Raw genomic sequence first — 19,327 nt, 5'->3', positions numbered from 1 at the left:
TAGATTGTAAGGTATTGCAGGCTGTTCCTCTACATCTTCTTCTGGAGTCAAAATTGACTCTGCATGGTCCTGAGGTGATGATTGCACCAGCCCCAGTGAACCATTCTTACACGGCAAAGCATGTATTCATGCTGCGGATGCCAAACAGTTTAACAGCCTTCTGGGTAGTAAGCAGTGCCTGATGATTCTTTGATGCTCTTTAAGTCTTTTTGCTTCTTTCCTTGACTCTGGCTATAACAATGGCCTTCACACCTTATCTTTTCCTGATGCATTCATTCCTCATTCACACAAACAGATTGAGAATACAAACTAGTATTTTATATCCAGCAAAAAGGCATTGCAAGTTAAACCTTGCTAAATTTTACAATCAATCAATAACCAAGACAATTTACATTGAGACCCAGGCCTTCAATGTTTCTCTAATTTACTTAACATAGACACAACAGAGAATCCTGTCTCTTATTAACTAAATCTGAAAACAAAGAGTTAAGAGAGAGCCCAACTTCTAATGCATATGGGAAAACAGAATCCTACAGTCCCAGAGGGTCATTTCTTTCTGCTATTTAAAAAGAGTGGCTAGCAGGAGGAAATCAAATTATACTTTAATTCTTATGGGACATTATAAAAGCCTGCTCCTACATATCCCCCTTTTGACACTAAGATTATTAATCGCCAGTGTCACTTCTTATTTAGTCCACATAATAGAAAATACTGGGAGGTGATTATTGGTAAACACAGTACTTACATTACATGTACATTTGTCTACTGGTGGGTTGCTAACACTTTTTTATCCTTTTAAAACACTTCTTTCCAAGAATTAACACATACATTGCCCGTTATACAATACTTTGGTCTAATTATTAATTTTATCCCACATACAGGATCCTAGTGAGATGTGTTTACTACAGGGCTTTGGAGCAACAGGCATGGATAAGCATACCCACCTTTGAGGAGTCCACTTGGTACAACCTCTAGTGTCCAATAGTTTCCCTTCCTCCCCAGCCCACTGGCTTGAGGTCTGGGGTATCTGGAAGGATCCCAGGTGCAATCTGGGGAGTGGGCTAACTTTCCATATCTTTGCGTCCAGAGCCTGTTGGTGTGCAATTTTAACAACAATTTTTTTCACTTAACAAATTTTGTTTTACCGTACTGGAGACATACTGCATCCAGTTATATCGATAGGTATTAAACAATTATCTTTTTTTTTTTTGCTTTAACAGATGTATCAAAACCTTAATCTTTTTTTTTATATTACCCAAAACATCTTATGTTCTAAATATCTGCATTTCAGTACATTTCATAGCTATTGCAGTATGTTTTTTTAACTTTCATTTGTTTTTGTAATAGGTTGTTCTATAGCTCCTATTAGCTTTTTCTGATTTTCTGAAAGACAAAAATAACATTTTTCTACCCCTTTCAGGGTGGCATTGATTATTGCTTAAAAGATTCCTTTCTTTTACAAATACCCTTGCTGATTGCAGGCAAAACAGAGGAATTACCCCCATATTTTCCTGTGGGTTTTTTTTTCTTTAGGCAGGCCAGGTTTTAATGGCTTCTACTTTTTAAGGGTTATGGGGAAATTATTCCACTATTTAGTTATTAAATTCATGAGGTGGTGTACCTCAAGTTTTTCTTCTTATATAGCAAACCAAGTTTGTAATGTTTTTCCTGCTGTGTTAAGCTTTAAGTTTATTCACAGGTGATAGCTGAGAAGCATCATTACCATATTACCTTAAAGGATTTTTTCCAAAAATCATACACACTATATGTTGTTACAGAGGTACTTACTAACATTACATTTATTTCAATGTTAAAACATTAGCGTCAAATCTATTAAAGATATCTTGTTATACCATGTCTTTTATTTAGGCAATTTCTTTTGTGCTGGCAGCTCTCACCTTCCTTTATCAGTTAGGTAATTTGCATCAACACAGGCTTGGCTTTTGGATTCAAAGCCATCAGCAGAGCTCAGAGACTCTGTCTTAAAAGGGACACAATCAACTTCCAAAGTTTTGATTTCTTTCCACTTTCAACTTCTGCTTGCAAAACACACAGAGATCTGAAAAAGAAAACAGTCTATTGCAGCTCTTTTTGGAGCCCTAATAGGATTTTAATTCAGTAGCATGTTTCATTTGCATTTCTTTTACCCCTTTCTACAATATACACTGCATATGTCCTAGGGAAAAAGTGCATTCCTTCTATACTACAACTTTTTTTGTTTCCCCCTCCAATGAACCATTTGTGAGTGATACTGTGGTCACTTCACAATTTTGAAAGAAATGTTTAAGGAAAGGGACCAGGAAGGGTGGGGGCTAGTTGAGGAGCCCACCCTCCTTGCAGAATTGGTAGTGGAACACTAAAGAATCAGTTTTTGAGGCAGACAACAAAGGGGAACAGAACAAGGAGCTTTTTGTCCTTTTTACAATGAGATGGGAGTATTAAGAGGGTTGGATCGATCCGGGGTGGAGGGTTTTTTTGAGAACGGGGTAAAGGGGAGCGCTCAGTCTGGTGGTAGGAGAGGAGGCTTTTAATAAAGCTTTTAACTTATTATCTGAATATTTGAGGGAGGCGAGTTTTGATTTTGTCCAGCTACTATTTGCCTCTTCCTACCACTGAATGAAACAATTAACCTCTTCTTTAGCCAATTTAGTTTTGAGTTGGCCGAGTTTGTCCTTTAAGACGTCCACTCGGCCTTTGTTCCAAGATTTTAACAGTGGCCACTGAGTTTTGGGATCCCCCTGAGTTAGCCTAGACCATTTTTCCAGAAATTTACAGGAGTCCGGACCCTTCTTACAGGAGTCTGGACCCATCCTAAATACATAAAATGAGCCGGCGTTCTAAGTCGGGACAGTTCCCTAAACGATGTCTGGTTACCCATACAGGAGGACTTCACGCACCAATCGCACAAGAAGGAAATACAGGTTCGTCAGAGCGATGCCCGGTGCAACATACAAAAGGAGCCCCCAGGTTACTGCCTCAATCGCCCTTGCTTTCACACCAGGGGTTTTACCCAAAGTGCGGTGCGGCTGCGATTGTGCAGATTCCACTCACTCAGACCGCGGTGACAGGAACCCCTTGGTTGGCCGATCCCTGGACGGAGATGGCACCCAGACTCAAACACTCCACAGGAGGACGGATAGACACAGACACAGGACAGTCCTCAGTCCGGACAAAACACAGAAATAATTACCTGACCAGATTCCTGATGTCAGATCCCGGGATCCCTACCAGAACAGAGTGGGAACCAACAGGTTCAATGGCATAGACTTCACTGTGGTCGTGCGCCTTTCCGTTCTGGTGGAGGACCGCTCGGGCCAAATGCCCAGGTGCCGGCTGCCACGGTCGTCCTACAAAAATGGTCAGGAATCACACGGCCCCAGTGAAGATGGTTGCCATCTCGGTGGAACCTCCAAATTGTCAAAGTTAGACTCAGGACTCACAGTTTGTCAGACCACTCTGTTTTATTAGCACAGTGCTCTGCTAATGACACCCAGATAATGTGAGCACCATGCAAGACACAAACTATCTTATTTATACAGATAAAAGGGTGAGAACTTAACAAGATAACAAAGGAAGCAGAATCAGATACATTTATCTGGGCTAGGCATGTGTAACCCTTCTGCCGGGCCGAAACGATAGCAGCAAGGGCCGGGTTCAATACATAGGGGTCCCTTCCCCACAACATAATGCAAAACCAGCTCAAGCCCCCACCCAGTGACCTGGGAAAATCTTACACACACCCCTGGGCGCCTCGAGGAGGCAATACTTCCCCTCTCGCAAGCACAGAGTCTTGGTGTAGCAGAAAAGGTTTAATTACATGATAAACAACAAGCATTAAATTGGGAAAATACCTCAGCTAGAATTCATAGGTCAAACCGTGAGCAAAGACCCACCCCAGCAAATTGGGCCGTGTCCTTCTCTCGGGGCCCTTGAGTCCAGCAACCGCCAAATCACCCACAGTCCCAAAAGTCCCACAATCCAAAAGTCTCTGTCCCAGGTCAGTGCAGCCCCAGAGTTCAAGAGTCTCTCTGCAGAGGTCCCCCTCCCCAGCCTGGGTAGAAAGGGGCACCTTACGTGGTTTCGGGGACAACTGCCCTGCCTCTTCGTGGGGTTCTGCTTCCACTAGTCGTCCCCGCAAACAGTTCAGCTCCGCTTGCTCTGTGGGCTGCTCCACTCTGCCAGCTGCTCTGGTCCACCAGCTGTCCTGTGATCTGCTCCAGCTGTCCTCACGAGCTGCTTGGCTCCACTCACCCAGTGGCTGCACAAACTGCTCCACTCCACTCTGCCAGCTGCTCTGCTCCACGGTATTGCTTCAGGCTCCCCCACTCATTAGCACAGTACTCAGTGCTCTCAGCTCAGCAAGTCCAGCTCTTCAGTGATTCCAGCTCTTAGTAGGGGAGCCCCAGTGCCAGTGAGTTCAGCTCAGTAACCTGTATCTAGATTCTTAAGGGAATCAAAAATTAACTCTGACATTCCACAGTGGAGAGAGGCACAGGTGGAACTGGTGCTTCTGGCTCACACAAGAAGCCTGCACCACCAAGTACAGATATAAAACTTAGATAATATTTTTGACCTCAAGGTTCCCAAGACACAGACAAGGTTTTCATCTTGAGGCCAAAAGACCAAAACATCAAGACACTTGATCATGGCCTTGGATAGACCAAGAGACTACTCACCCCCTCTGAGCTCAAAGAGCCAAAGTATCTGTCCCCAGCCTCTCTCCCTTCAATGGGTTTTGGAACCCATGTCCCCGTCTAGCAAGCTCTATCCAGCTGACAATGAAACCCTCCATCACAATGAAACCCTCCTGCCCCAATAACAAAGAAATTGGGGATCCCACAGCTGTGAAAATAACCATCCCAGGCTGCTGTTAACTATGCTAATTGGAGTGGGAGTGCCAATGCAAATAATTGAAATACCAATGCGAATACTTGGAACTTCTTTCTGCACTCCCGATAATTTACCACCAGATGTCAGGGTAGAGCTCATCCTGACTCTGCTTACACATGCATATCTTATTTCCTTACTAACTATTACCCATCTTCTGTTAATGTTTCGCCATTAGCACTGTTGTTTATGCCTAATGTTTCTTTTCCTGGCACCTGTATTTCAACATTTCTTATTTCTGCTTAAAGGTACATATAACATTTCTTTAATCCATTCTTATTTTTACAACATAATTCATTCTACTGTCACAGTGTGTATGGTAACACCCATTGTTTCATGTTCTCTGTATATATCTCTTCCTACTGTATTTTCCACTAAATGCATCCAATGAAGTGGGCTGGAGCCCACGAAAGCTTATGCTCAAATAAATTTGTTAGTCTCTAAGGTGCCACAAGTTCTCCTGTTCTTTAAACACAAGAGGGGATGAGAACTGTAGAGATCAGAACGTGCAGAGCCCTGTCATTTCCCACCCAGCTCAGCAGGGACTGGGGGGAGGGGTCTCGCCTTCACTCCTGCCAGGCCACAGAGACAGGGCAGGGCTAGCAAAGAACCAAGGCACCACCTACTGCAGTGGCTCTTACACTTTTGTACTGGTGACTCCCTTTCACACAGCAAACCTCAGTGCATGAGCCCCCTTATCAATTAAAAACACTTTTATATATTTAACACCATTCTAAATGCTGGAGGCAAAGCAGGCTTTGAGGTGGGGGCTGACAGCTCATGACCCCCCCCCCCATGTAATAACCTCACAACCCCTTGAGGGGTCCCGACCCACAGTTTGAGAGCCCCTGACCTACTGGCTTGGCTGGGAAATCAACACAAGCCACACTGTGCATGCTCCGTTTCTACAAACCTCACTGTGCCCCCCCATCACCCCAAAAGATCGAACCTGTCCCCCCCACATTTGCCTCCCGAAAACAAACCCACCCAGCCTGGTTATAGCCCCCACAAAATATCCACCTGCCCCAGCCTGGTCCCCCCCAAACAAATACATACCCAGCCCAGAGCCGGGAGAAGCTCGGATCTCGGATCCCTCGTCCCGTCCCCTCTCACCTGGCCTGGAGCTATAGCGCTTCTGTTCACAACCACAGCTGGAAAAAATGTGTCAATCAGGAGCGGGTTATATTCAAGACTGGAGCCGCTCCCCCCCTTGAGCCGGAACTGTCTCCCCAACCCTGTTCCCCGCCCCTGCAGCTTGCTCAGTCCGCAGCTCCCTGGGGATTTCTCCCGCTGCGCCTGGCTTCCCTGCTGCTGTTTTCCCAAGAACTGGGTCTGGGTCCTTCCTCCTCGCTGGCCCAGGGACGGGGATGTGCAGCGGGGAGGGATTTTCTTGCTTAGCAGGTTCCTCCCAATGCAAACCCTTGGGACAGGGAGTTTGGGGTCGCTGCTGCTGGGTGATTTCCAGGCCGGTTTCTCCACACTGCACCACAGCCTGGATTATCAGACTGGCCCAGCACCCATTACAGGGGCCAGGGGGTCAAAAGAGCTCAGCTCCCCTTGCAAATAACAGAGTGGAGACGTGCCTCAGCCAAACACCAGTTACTGGGCTCAAAAGGAAGAAATTCCACTCCCGCCCCCAACCCCCATCCATAGAGGGGCAGAGATGTAGCTGGGAGTGCGAGGGTTAGAAGTGAAGGACTCAGCCCTCGAGAGACCCCTGGGGCAGGGGATCTGGGGTTCAGATGAGTAAAGCTGAGGTAGGCTGGAGGGATTGAGAGGGGAGACTTGGCCCCATAGACAGCCAAGGAGTGGGAGCCACCAGTGAAGGGCTTGGAGCAGCAGGGCTGAAAGGGTCCCCTTTCCATGGGGTTGCTTGGGGGGCTGGCTGGCCCCATCCACAATCAGATGGATCTTTTCCAAATTGTTCATCCCCAGAGACAGGGTGTTGCCATAATCCCTCCCTCCTGACCCACAGCCAGGGGCAGTTCTAGGCATTTTGCCGCCCCAAGCAGGGCAGGCGGGCTGCTGACCTCCCACAGGTGTACCTGCAGGAGGTCCAGCGAAGCCAAGGGACCAGCGGACCCTCCCCAGGCAAGCCTCCAAAGCAACCTGCCTGCTGCCCTCGCGGTGACTGGCAGAGCCCACCCCCGGCTTGACGCCCCAAGCGCTGGTGCCTGGAGCCACCCCTGGCTGTTGGGACGCAGTTCAGAGGGGGCATTAGGATGATTTTGCCCATCCCCACTACCCCCCACCTGACCCCCTTCCCCACCCGGTTCAGCAAAGCCAGTCAGGGGGCCCTGTCCGGCTTGTATTCAAAGCTGTTCTGTCCAATCGGTGCAGGTCTCCAGCACAGTCCAGGGGAGGGCGGAGGAGAGATGTAGCTCAGACCACACATGCGCTTGGTACCTGCATTTCCTGTGTGGTTTCCCTTGAAGAACGGTCAGTGCTGGTGGGAGCCCTGAGCTGCACAGACCGAGTCTGAGGGCCAGTTAATGGGGGGTGGGGGCTCCTTCCCCTCTCTGAGCACCTGCTGGGAAATCAAACCAGGGCCGCGCTTGGCCAATGGAGGATGAAGAGGGCTACACGGTATTAAAGCTCCGGCTGAAGCAGAAGCAACCAGGCCGCCCCCCGGGAGCTGGGCCCCAAGGTAAGTGACTGAGCATCCTCCCAGGGCGTCCACTTTCACAACGCAGCGATTACAGGGTGCGGCTGGGGCTTCACAGAGACCCACAGGAGCTGAAATTTACTGGGAGTTGGCACCCAACTCCACTGGACGGCTCTGACAGTCCCAGCCTGGGCCTTCACATGCCGCATGTCAGAGAGAGGATGAGGGAAAGCGTCTCGGGGCATGTGGATGACCCACAGAGTGAAGCACAACTCCCTGCAGCAGAGAGTGAGTGAAGATACGCCCTGTATTTCCAGTGTCACTGCTAAGGGCTTGATCTGGCGAATACTTACTTGTGGGTGTAGGATTACTAATGTGAGTAGCACCATTGAGGTCTGGCATTTTCTTCAGCATTGCACAGCGGGAAAGTATCAAACCAACAAAGCACCCGGTAAATGTTAGAGCTACGATAAATCCACCGGTGCAGTGCGTGACTGACCACCAGTAAGTGTATTTTCAGCGGACATTGAATGCAAACAATGAGATACGTTGACACTGCTGTGATAGACAATGGAAAATGCCCTGTAGCCTTATTATGAAATCTGAATGTGCATCATCATTCAGGGGGTTCCCACAGCCTAGGATCTTGGTCTAATTGAAGACTGATGCCACATTTTCCGTAAGGACAAGGTAGCCAAGCAATGTTGCACCAATTTAATGTGAACGTCAGTGGTCCCAGACGTTATTCTTTCCTTCCTTTGCCAGCTAGGACTGGGGAAATACTGCAACAAATCTTCCCAGGGATTTGTTTGAATTTTGAGCTGCGTTTAGGCCCCTTTTGTGCTCACTTCCTGCAAATATCCTAACTTACAAGCTCCTGAGCAGGAATAATTGCTCAGGAAATTATTACATGCTTGGAAACAGGGAATTTTTAGGCAAATAATGGAGAAGTTCCCCAGCAAGGGGCACGGTGAGTTTCTAGTTTGCAGGGGAAGGGGATCTGTAGGGGGTAGGAGAGGAAGCGTTGCACAGCGCCATCAGGTGGTCACTGCAGGTATCTCTCAGGATGGGCAGTGACAGGAGGGGGAGGCTAGAGAGACACCTGGGATAGGTCTACACTGCAGCTGGACACGTGTCTCCCAGCCCAGGTAGCCAGACACACTCTGCCACCTCCCAGCTGCAGGGCAGGCAGGTACCCTTAGAGCTGCAGTTCCGGGGGTCTCTGAGCGAGGGCTGATCGGCCACAGGTTTGGTATCACTGCAACTATCAGTTTAGAAACAACACAGTGACACTGGTGCAACTGCTGGGGAGGATCCGGTTAGAAAGGTGACTTGTGATGCTCTAGCTCATTCCCGTCCTCGTGGGTTCAGCTTCCCAATGCTGCATTCTGGGGGCACCACCCAGAGGATGCTCCGCTGGGGCCGAGGAGAACGACCCCCGGTGGGGGCTGCGCTGGCCCCAGAGGGGAGCCCATCCACGGGTGTGTTACTGTCTCTCCTGCTGGGGCTGATGGTGTGTTACCAAACACGACTCTTCCAGGTTCCCCTCGGTACCCGCGCTGGATCTGGGTGGCCCTAGGGCTGGCCGGGGCCGGGGGCCTCGTCCTGCTGGGAGCGGTGGGAGCGCTGGCTGTTTGGGGTGAGTAACTCGAGGCCGCTGAGGCATTTAACAGGCTCACAGACGTTATTTGTACTAGAGGGTCGCACACTTCGTAGCTTGTGTCGAGCTCACTGCACCGACCAGGGGCTCCTAGCAGCCCCTCCCCCCCACTGCAGGGACTCCCTGCAACCCATCCCCCTCCCTCATCCCTGGGGTTCATTGTCCCCCATTCTCCCCCCATCTGCCAGGGGCTCTGTGTACCCCTCCCCCCATGCCAGGGGTTCTGCACGTCTCTCCCATTCCTCCCTCCCCCCACACCAGAGTCACACATTGTCTCTCCCCCCTGGCAGGGTCTGGGTGTCCCCACACTGCTGCCTCCCCATCTCCAGGTTCCCACTTTCCCCCTCTAGGTTTGCCCCCTGGCCAAGTTTTCCCAGGATTGCCCCTTTGTTGAGGTCGCTGTCCTGGGAGATCTGCCTGGGTGCTCAGTGCACGCTGCCAGCTGTGCAGCGTTATGGGCTCAGGATCACCCTGGGTATTTGTACCGCACAGGTGGCAACCTTCCCCCGCAACCCCATTTCCACTCCGGGTCTCTGCTTCCCAACCACCACCACTGCCTCATCCCTCTCATCCCCACTCCATTTCCCCCCTACTAACTGTGCCTGGCAGGCTCCTATTTCTGTTAGAGGTCAGGCTACAGACAGCGTCCACACGCAGCAAGTTAAGCTGCTCTCTGTGATCTGTGCAGGGGATGCCAGAGAGACTTTCTGTGGCAGCACCAGGCAGCCTGGGAAGCCTGATTTTCCCCTGAATCCGGCATTCCTGGGGTTCCGATCTGCACCAGAATCAGCTGGATTCTGCCCATCAGTGCCTAGAACAGTCCCTGGAATGGCAGGATGGGTCGGATGCGGCGTTCCAAAGTTACCACATTACAAACAGAGAAATGCTGCCACGTTGGGGCCAGGCCCCCACCCCAGTGCAGCAGCACCGAGAGGCACAGGTGAGATTGGGGCTGCACAAACATACCACGAGACAATCCCTGCTCCAAGGGGCTCAGAGTCCAGCTAAGCACCATGAATTCCCCCCTCTTTCCACAACCCCGCTGTGAGTCCAGCTCTGAGTCCAGTCCATGGGTGACACTTAATCGCCACCCCGCGGGTCAGATGTTATCCCAGCAGGTGCAGTTAGGAGCTTAGTACATGACATTCGTGTGAGCTGACTGGGACAGCGTCACTGTTACACTTCCCCGGCGTGTGTGACACACCCAGCCTATGTGTAACCCCTCTGCCAGGTGGTGTCACCAGCACCAAGGGCCGGGTTCAACATCTAGGGGTTCCTCTTAACACAAATCAGAACTGGCTTGAGCCCCCAGCCAGTAATCTGGGAAAACTAAACATCCTTGGGTGCTTCTAAGAGACAAAACTTCCCATGTGTACAACAAACAAAAACGTTTAGTTAAAGGGAACCCAGCATTAATTTGGGAAAACACCCCCACCATGATTGGTAAGTCCAAATACCCACCCCCCTGTACGCTGGGCAGTGTCCTTTGCTTCAGTTTCCCACCTTCCAATGTGAAAGTCAGATGAACAAACACGCCACTCCCCGCTCCCTCCACTGCACCCCACTCACAGCTGCCGTCCTTAGTCAGTGAAGATCCAGAGTTTAGAGGTGCGGTCACATGGGCTCCCCCCTCACTGTCGTTGCTTGTCGCTCACTGCCACCTGACGTCTAAGAGTCAGCCCCTAGACCTGCTCAGCAGTGATCTCAGCTCTAGGAACCACTGAACAGAAACAAGGACTCTCAGTTGAGTCCAGTCAGCTCTCTTTAAACAGGGGAGATGTGTCTACACTACAATTAAACACCTACAGCTGGCCTGGAGCAGCTGACTCAGGCTGTGGGTCTGTAAAATTGCTGTGTAAACATTTGGGTTTAGGTTACAACCTAGGCTCTAGGACTCTCCCCACACCAGCAGATTCCCAGCACCCAGTTTCCAGCCTAAGCCTACATACGTACATTACAATTCTAAAATCCTGCAGCTCAAACCCAAGGCAACTAACACCAGCCAACCACAGATATTTAACTACAGTGGAGACATAGCTTGACACTACAGGCAGACACCACAGACAATCATAACTCTATTTTACCCATACACCAATCCTTAATGAGAGTTGGCATCCCTACCCCGTGCTTAGCAAAGTGAGGTTAAGGTTAGGGTGACCCCCTCAATCAGGTCAGGCAAAGCACAGTTCTGCTGCCCTTGACCTGTACAATCAGTAGAACAACATTTCATTACCCTGCATTCAATTTGTAATCCATCACCAGCCAAAATTGATCATTTTGACAAAGCGGGTCTGTCTGCTGAATGCCTAGCCAGAGTAGGCATGTCTATGCAAATACATTCTGCTCCTGAGACCTTCCCCCAGTTCATCACTAGATATCAGGGGAGAGCTCATCAGACCCTGCTTACAGGTTTAATGAATGAGTTTGTCTCTCTGCCCCTGGCCTAGCTGCGATGGAACCTTGATTTTACACCCTCTACAGGATGGTTTTTAATCCCTAAATAGTTGCCTTAGAAGTGACTGTGATGATGTTTTGAAGTTTCCCAATTACCTGTCTTGTGTGAAGGACAGACCAGAGGAGCTACAAACGCATCAGAGAATGATGGTGCCAGAATCTTCAGTAGCACTGAATGCAGCTCCTGCCTGGAGGATTTCCGGTCTCGCTTGAAATCAATTCTGTGTGAACCCCACAATGGCAGCTTGGCAGGTAACCCCGGCTCCTACTGTCCCAGAACCAGGAGTCACTCTCCCTGGAAGAGTTTGCAGACTCCCTGTGACTGAAAACGCAGTCACCGTGTTAAAGGGACACTGTCAGCTAGAAATACCATGGGCTAGATTCTCATTCGCACCAAGGTCCCTTTATTTACACTACTCCAGCACTGCCATCCCCTGCTGCTCAAAAACCATTAGTCAGGCCCTCAAAAATCATAAGATTTTAGAAAAATAATACTTTTGTGGTTGGGGTTTTTTTTTCTTACTCACTTTCTGGTTTCTGAGCTTCTAGGTTGCACTAAAGTCACATTTTCAAACTTATCTTTTTTTTTAAAAAGTGAAATTCTCACAATCCCCTGACTCCAAGAGCTGGGGCTCAAAGGAAAAACCACCAAATATAATTAAACTTGTGATTAAATGTGAGAGTTGGCAACACTGCCGCTTGGGCAGTGAAAAGGAGGCTAAATGTAGGAGGAAATTTACAGTTTCCAGGGGAACACGTTTATTTTAACAAAAAACTGAAAAATTTCAACTGAAACATTTTCTGCGGTGATTTTCATTCTGAAAAAAAAAAGGCAATTTTGGGGGTCAAGAAAAGTGGACAGAAAATTTTCAATCTATTCTGCTCATAACTACGGCAGGAGAACAATGTTCAGCCAGCAGGGTGATGTTTAAGTTGATGGGGGGGCGGAACGGGACGACCTTTTAATATGCTTGAATGCTTTGGGTGTCATGATGTGCTATACACCCCAAGCGCCCCTGTGTTTTTTCACTTCATCCATCCCAGTGGGTGGGTGCAAGACACATGCTGTGGCTGCCTTTGTCTGTACCAATACGGCTGGGTTACTCTCCCTTGTTGGCTGCAGTGGTGTTGTAGCTGGGTTGGTCCCAGAAAGTTAGAGAGACAAGACCATGGGCCAACTTCTGATGGTGAAAGGTACAAACTTTGGAGCTCCACAGAGCTCTTCTTTGGGTTTCCTCTGATTTCCTCCCCCAGCCCGGAAGAAGAGCTCTGTGGAGCTCCGCGTTTGTATCTTCCACCAACGGAAGTTAGTCCAGGAACAGGAATTACCCAGCTTGTCTCTCTCTTTCCTTGTTGCCACCGTCCTCTTTATCTCCATCTGTTTCACATCAGATGTCTAGGCTGGGAGCTCTTTGTGCAGGGGCGGCTCCAGGCCCCAGCACACCAAGCGCGTGCTTGGGGCGGCAAGCCGTGGGGGGCGCTTTGCCGGTCGCTGGGAGGGTGGCAGGCAGGGCTCTGGTGGACCTCCCGCAGACGTGCCTGTGGAGGGTCCGCTGGTCCTACAGCTTCGGTGGAGCTGCGAGACTTGCGGACCCTCCACAGGCAGGTCTGCGGGAGGTCCACCGGAGCCACGGGACTGGCAACCGGCAGAGCACATGCTGCCGTGCTTGGGGTGGCGAAATGTCTGGAGCCGCCCCTGTCTTTGTGGCAGAGATTGTCTTAGTATGTTTGTGCAGCAGGGTGACCAGATGTCCCAATTTTATAGGGACAGTCCTGATTTTTGGGACTTTTTCTTATATAGGCTCCTATTACTCCCCACCCCGTCCCGATTTTTCACACTTGCTGTCTGGTCACCCTAGTGTGCAGCATCCCTAGCCCAACCCCAACCCCGATCCAGGGCAGGAACCTCTCAGCTCTACTGTATTTCTTTGTATTGCAGTCCTGCCTCGGGGATCGAGGACCCCTTGTGCCAGATGCCATAAAAAACACGTCCCAAAAAGACAATCCCTTCCCCAGGGAGTGAACAGTCTAAGCACAAGAAACAAGTCTCAGCCCTTTGTGCAGAGGAGCAGCAGTGACATCTAGTGGGCAGAATAATTCCCATTGCTAGAGCACAGACAATCTTAACAAAAGTGTAATAAATAATACAACTGCTCGAGAGGCGGGATCCCAAAGTGCTTTACAAACCACATAGTACTTATGGGAATCATTTCCCTCACCCTTGACATGCAGCCACCTCTGGGGTGAAACTCAACAGCTGTTCAGCAGCACACAACACTGGCAGACGATCTCTTAGGGGAATGGTTGAAGCAGAATCCACTCCCCTACTGGAATTTCCCAGGGCATTTGCGGGAGGCAAATTGTAGTCCCCTGAACTGTAATTTGAACCGACTCAGACCTCCACCATTAAAGAAGAGCCATAGGATTTGTAATGACCATAATGGAACCTTGCTTTTAACTCTCAGCTGAATCGTGACACCAGCAGAGGTACAGCGCCCCCAGCTGCCAGGTTGGGTCTCTGGGTTCAGTTTTGCCTTAGTCGGGGGTGTCCCTCCTTCTCAGTCACCCGTATTATTTGTTTCAACACTGAGTTTCCCTTGAGGTCTCCCATCAGGGCCCAGCCTGAGTCTCTCTCTGTTCAGCTTTTATAAGCTGACATAGTCAACCCCCAAGGAATTACATTTGAATGCACCAAGCCAGAGATTCCTCCCACCCAGTGATTCCTGCATCGAGCCCAGAACTTGTGACTGAGTCAGAGCAGATCTTTAGTCAGAAACCAACTCTGTGTAAAGACTTGGAGCGAATTCTCTCCTCTCTGGCCTCCCAGCACCTTGCTGCCCTGGCCTACAGCGTGCCCGGCTGTTTGAGTGCTGACCCTGAGGAAAGCCCTCGCTAGTACATTGAGAGCAAAGGCTCTTTACCCGCCTGTAGGGGAAACTCAGCAATATCTAGAACTAGAGCTGGTACATTTGTAAACCTATTTTATGGAAAACGTGAAAAGAAATGGAAGTTTGCTGTCCTTTGAAGGAAGTAAAAAGCAAAACTGCTCCCTCTCATTTCCAGTGGGGAAAATGTTAAGGGTAAGTGGTTTTTAACTCATGAAAACTAAATGAAATCCTGCCCCTGGGAAAAAAATCTATTTCCATTTTGTATTTACACACACACACACACACACACACACACACACAGAGTCAAAAAAATGAACAATTTCAACTAAAATAAACACTTTCCTTTTGGTCAAAATGGCAATTCCCATTTAAAAAGAACTTGAACGAGCATTTTCAGCCAGCTGCAGTTTGAATTTTCAGAATGAATGACACCTCTGTTCCCATCTCTCCCTCCAGAGGGCTCCGGGTGCAAACTCTGCCCCAGGGACTGGCTGCTGCATGGGAACAAGTGCTACTGGCTGTCTAAAGAGAGTAAAGACTGGACTGGGAGCCGTGACGACTGCTCGGGGAAGAGCTCTCGCATGCTCGTGATCCGGAACCGGGAGGAGATGGTAACAAAATACAGGCTCGTCAGACTCCAGCTGGAGAGAGACATGTGTCCCCAGTTACAGTCCCAGAGCAGCAGGTTTATCCAGCCTGGCTCTAACCCTCTGCCCCATTTCTCCAAACTCCACACTGGGGGGTTTTCTCCCCTTCTGGGGCATCTGGCTGATTAACATACAGTTCAGAACCAGACCCCCACAGCGTTCCCACCCCAGACTGCCCAGCTGGCTCCTGCAGGTTTTGCCCCCCTGAGCCCTGTCTGGGAGCTCAGCAGAGTCATTCTGCATAGAGCTACTCACACAACCCCCCTACTCCACCAAATCTCACCCTGCCCAGACTGACCTCGGGCTGCCCTTGTAGCCCCAGCAGGCCTGGCTCCTGGTCACCTGCTTCCCTCACCTGAACCTCTCAGCCCGGGGGCACCTAGTGACAGGTCAGGCTGAACCCAGGACTCCCTTAAAGGGCCAGCTCACCAAGGACTAGTGCTGGTTTTACCATGTCTTCATAGAGAGACTCTGCCCACCCAGGGGCGAGGGTGAATTAGCTCAGGGGCTGATGGGTTCTCCTGCTGGCATTATGGGCGGAGCCACTGAAGCCAAAAGCAGGTATTAAACAGGAGCACTAAGGGAATTCTTCTAGCCTGTTATGGCATATTCACCCCTCCCCCTCTGCTTTGCGCCTCACAGGATTTCATACAGGATGTTACACAAGGTTCAAGCTACATCTGGATTGGACTTACGGTGACACCCGCAGCGGGGAAATGGACCTGGGTGGACGGTTCCCCGTTAGATCCAATGCTGTAAGTGCTGCCTGACATTTCCTGTTTGAGATGTTTGGGAAAAGCTCCCATTGTATAACTTGCTGATGTTAAATATCCAATGTCTGTCTAAGGCCTTAAAAGTTTTACCAGCGTAACTACATCGGTTAAGGGTATTTTTGCTGTGCCTCCAAAGGCCCTAGTGTAGCTGCAGTTATACCAATGTGCCTGTGCTTATTGCAGTGTAGCCTATGCTGATCGGGGGCACTGGCATAAGCTGTAGTGGAAGAAGCCCTTAGATATGGATATAGCTGTGTCCACACTACAGGGCTTCCAGTATAACTGCACCAGAAACCCCCACTAGCGTAGTCAATGGCGAAGGTGCTGATCTGGCCCCTATTACCATAGTATCTGAATAAACAGAACAGGGCAATTATGGGGTGATCCATTCCATCGGCTACACTAAGCTTCTGGCAGTCAAAGGTTTAGGGTTGCCCCATACACAAGGTTGCATCCCTGATCATCTTGGCTAATAACCGTTGATGAACCTACCCTCCATGAACTTACCCAGTACTTTTTTGAACCCAGTTATACCACCTGCACGAGGCACAGCGCTTATGTCGATGTAGTAGGGCAACCCAGTGCCCACATAGATGTTGCGTCACTTACATTGCCTGTTGGCTGTCACTCCTGTCAATTTCACCCTCTGCTCTGTAGCCTGGGGCTCACAGCTGGAGCCATGAAATTGACAAGAAAGATTGGTTGGCTCCCTGCTGTGAAATTGAGCCCTATGCCACACTTACAGCTGAGGCTGTTACCCCAGGGTGGTTGAGGGGCTCCAGCTGTGAGCCCCACGGAGCTGTCAGTGCCCCACTTCAGTCGGTGTGAGCACACCTGTTAAGGACGTGCATCACCAGCAGGAGGAGGATAGTGTGGAGACTAAGAGCTGATTGAATTACTTTGGTGGCTGTATGTTGAACTAAATTAAGTCAACCTAATTTTGTAGCGTAGACAAGCCCTCAGACTTTGTTTTTAAAGGAAAACCGAGATGCAGGAGCTCACGGTGGCCACTTCCAACAAAAAAGCACCAGGTCACTGACCCATGAGTTTCAGCCTAGTTCATTCCTTGCCAGAGACCCCCTAACTCAGCTCACCTCCTGGGCTGCCTTCTCACCTGAAGCTCTGTAGGAAAGTTACAAAGATGAAGGACAACACCACAGCCTGCTTCCCATTAGAGAGAGGTGTTATCTTTCTTCCCCCTATGGGCCTTTCCTTGTTAAAGAGAACCACAATGACATGACTCTCTTTAATTCTGCAGCTTCCAAGTCTCAGGCTCTGCTGAAGGGAACAGCTGTGGCTGGATAAGAGGCAGCCGGATTCAGTCTGAGACGTGTGGTGCTGAGTTCAAATGGATCTGCCAGAAAGAAGCTGCCGTGATATAAACAGTTGGGTCTGAGGATCCACATTTGTGTCTCTGTAATGCGCAGCATCCTGGGTTTAGTCTCACGGGGCGGGATTGGGCTTTAGGCAGAGCTCTAAGCCGGGGGCAGAGCAGAGGCCTGGGAGGTGCTGGGACTCAGATGCCCCTCGCAGTCACAGTCCCTCCCCTCGGCCCTTCTCACTGGGCTGGGGCTTTGGGGTGTAATTTATAACTGCCCCAAACCTGCAGAAAGTTACTCCCTGAGCTGCTTCCCGGGGTACCCAGGGCTCGCCACCACCTGCCCTTTGCCTGAAGGAGCCTGGTCTGTGCCTGCCGGGGGTCAGCTCCCCAATCCCACTGGCCACACACACGCGCTGGCTGCTGGGCCTGCAGTCACTGTGTTGAGTCTGAACTCTTTATGAACTGAAACTTAACTCAGACTACATGTCTGTGTCTGAAACTTTTAATCAAAAGCTCTGACCTGCGAACTACTCATGACACCCCCCCTCCCAATAAGTAGCCATCTCCTTTGTCTTCTCTAATTTACATTTTAACCTGTTTTATCCTGTAGAATCTTGATTGATTATGCATGACCATTATGATCTGTTAATCACTTTGTTTACTTCTGTGTATAAACATTGATGCTCACCCCTAATAAACTTGCCACACTTACTCCGAAGCTTTTCTGTAAGCTAAGGATGGTGTGAGCCCGTTGATCAACGAATTGTCTGGTCTCTGACAGATTTGTGAGCCCCATACCAACTCCGCACAAACTCGGGTGCTGGAGAGGTGAGTAGGACTTGCTTTTTACCTACCAACTGCAGTTAGCAATAGGCCCACTCTGCCCTCAAGCCCTCTGAGCATCTACCTAGAGCATCTGTCCCCAGACACTGGCAGTAGTCAGAGATGCTGCTTCCAGAGAACCAGTAACACTCCCCGCCCCTCCCACCTTCACACACACTTACCAGTTCCAATTCAGATCACCGCTTAACACACAGCGCTGACCTATGCTCAGAGTGAAATCACGCCTCAGTTCGACAAAGCCGAGAGTCAAGTAGAAGCGTTGGAAACAAAAATAAAGTCATAACGTGTTCTAGAGCCTGGACTTATTTACCAAGCGAGTCTCCTGTCTAACCAAGTCCTGGTCACCTGAAATCCTTGCAGCGCTTTACAGCCAGGCTGGCTGTGACCCTTCTTTCAAGAGACCTGTGTGCTGTCAGTTTGTCTCAGAGGGGAAGGATCCAGTGTGTGTCTGTACGCCAGGATAGACCAGGCCAATCCTTTGTCTTTATTGTTAAATAGGACACACTGTTTGTTTCTTCCTGTGGATTTTGCAATCTCCCACTTTGCACCGGGCTCAGTACACAAATAGCATCCAATACACAGCTGGTCAGACAAGGAGATAACCTCAGTTATCGCCTGCCTGACAAGAACATCTCTGAGGTGCATCACCTCCTGGTGACCTGCCTTAACTCCAAGACCTTAAGGGAAACGTTTTCAATACAGATACACAGCTCCTTACATAGTATCCATGCAGACATCTCAGTGACTATGACGACCAGTGAGCTACTGGCTCTTGGTACAGACCTCATATGCCCCCTTTGGTGAACTATTATGTAGAGATCAGCCCCAGGGGAATCCCTGTAAACCACCTGCACCCTCTGCCAGTTGGCACCAAGGGGTCCCTGGGTCACATACACCTGGCCCCCAAGCCCCCTCTCTGGGCTGGCTCAGCTCCTGTCCTGTAAGCAGGGGAACTGGAACCAAGGCCCTGCTCTGATGCTGTCCACAGTGTGTGGAGAGGGTGCGCGCCAACCTCAGGGCAGACTGCTGGGAACCAGGCACAAACCCCAAACTGGCTGAGAGTTCTAGACTCTGATTTCACCAACCAACCATCCAGTGTAAACTCCTCCGGCACCGTAACAGCCTAACAGAGTCACAGACAGGCCCCTGGGGGACTCCAGTCTGTCTCGCCACCCAGCTGAGCCTGCCTGTGTGATAGAAGCAGCAAAGAATCCTGTGGCACCAGGAACCAGACTAACACGGCTACCTC

The 19,327-nt window shown here is 49.9% G+C and overlaps 1 protein-coding gene across 1 annotated transcript; it reads left to right on the top strand.

Annotated features, from left to right (window-relative positions):
- The first annotated feature begins 7,449 nt into the window (after positions 1–7,449).
- On the top strand, positions 7,450–17,663 carry LOC120394248 (killer cell lectin-like receptor subfamily F member 1). Its single transcript, XM_039518485.1, has 6 exons — positions 7,450–7,534; positions 9,033–9,131; positions 11,691–11,858; positions 14,951–15,105; positions 15,784–15,896; positions 17,173–17,663. Exons 1-6 carry the CDS (start codon positions 7,450–7,452, stop codon positions 17,294–17,296), a joined length of 744 nt encoding a protein of 247 aa, XP_039374419.1. The 3' UTR covers positions 17,297–17,663.
- Positions 17,664–19,327: the final 1,664 nt, after the last annotated feature.

This window comes from Mauremys reevesii, unplaced genomic scaffold (genome assembly GCF_016161935.1).
Source record: "Mauremys reevesii isolate NIE-2019 unplaced genomic scaffold, ASM1616193v1 Contig44, whole genome shotgun sequence".
In the NCBI taxonomy this organism is placed as follows: Eukaryota; Metazoa; Chordata; order Testudines; family Geoemydidae; genus Mauremys; species Mauremys reevesii.
The sequence above is the reverse complement of the archived record's forward strand: the minus strand, read 5'-3'. Positions and strand labels throughout refer to the sequence as shown.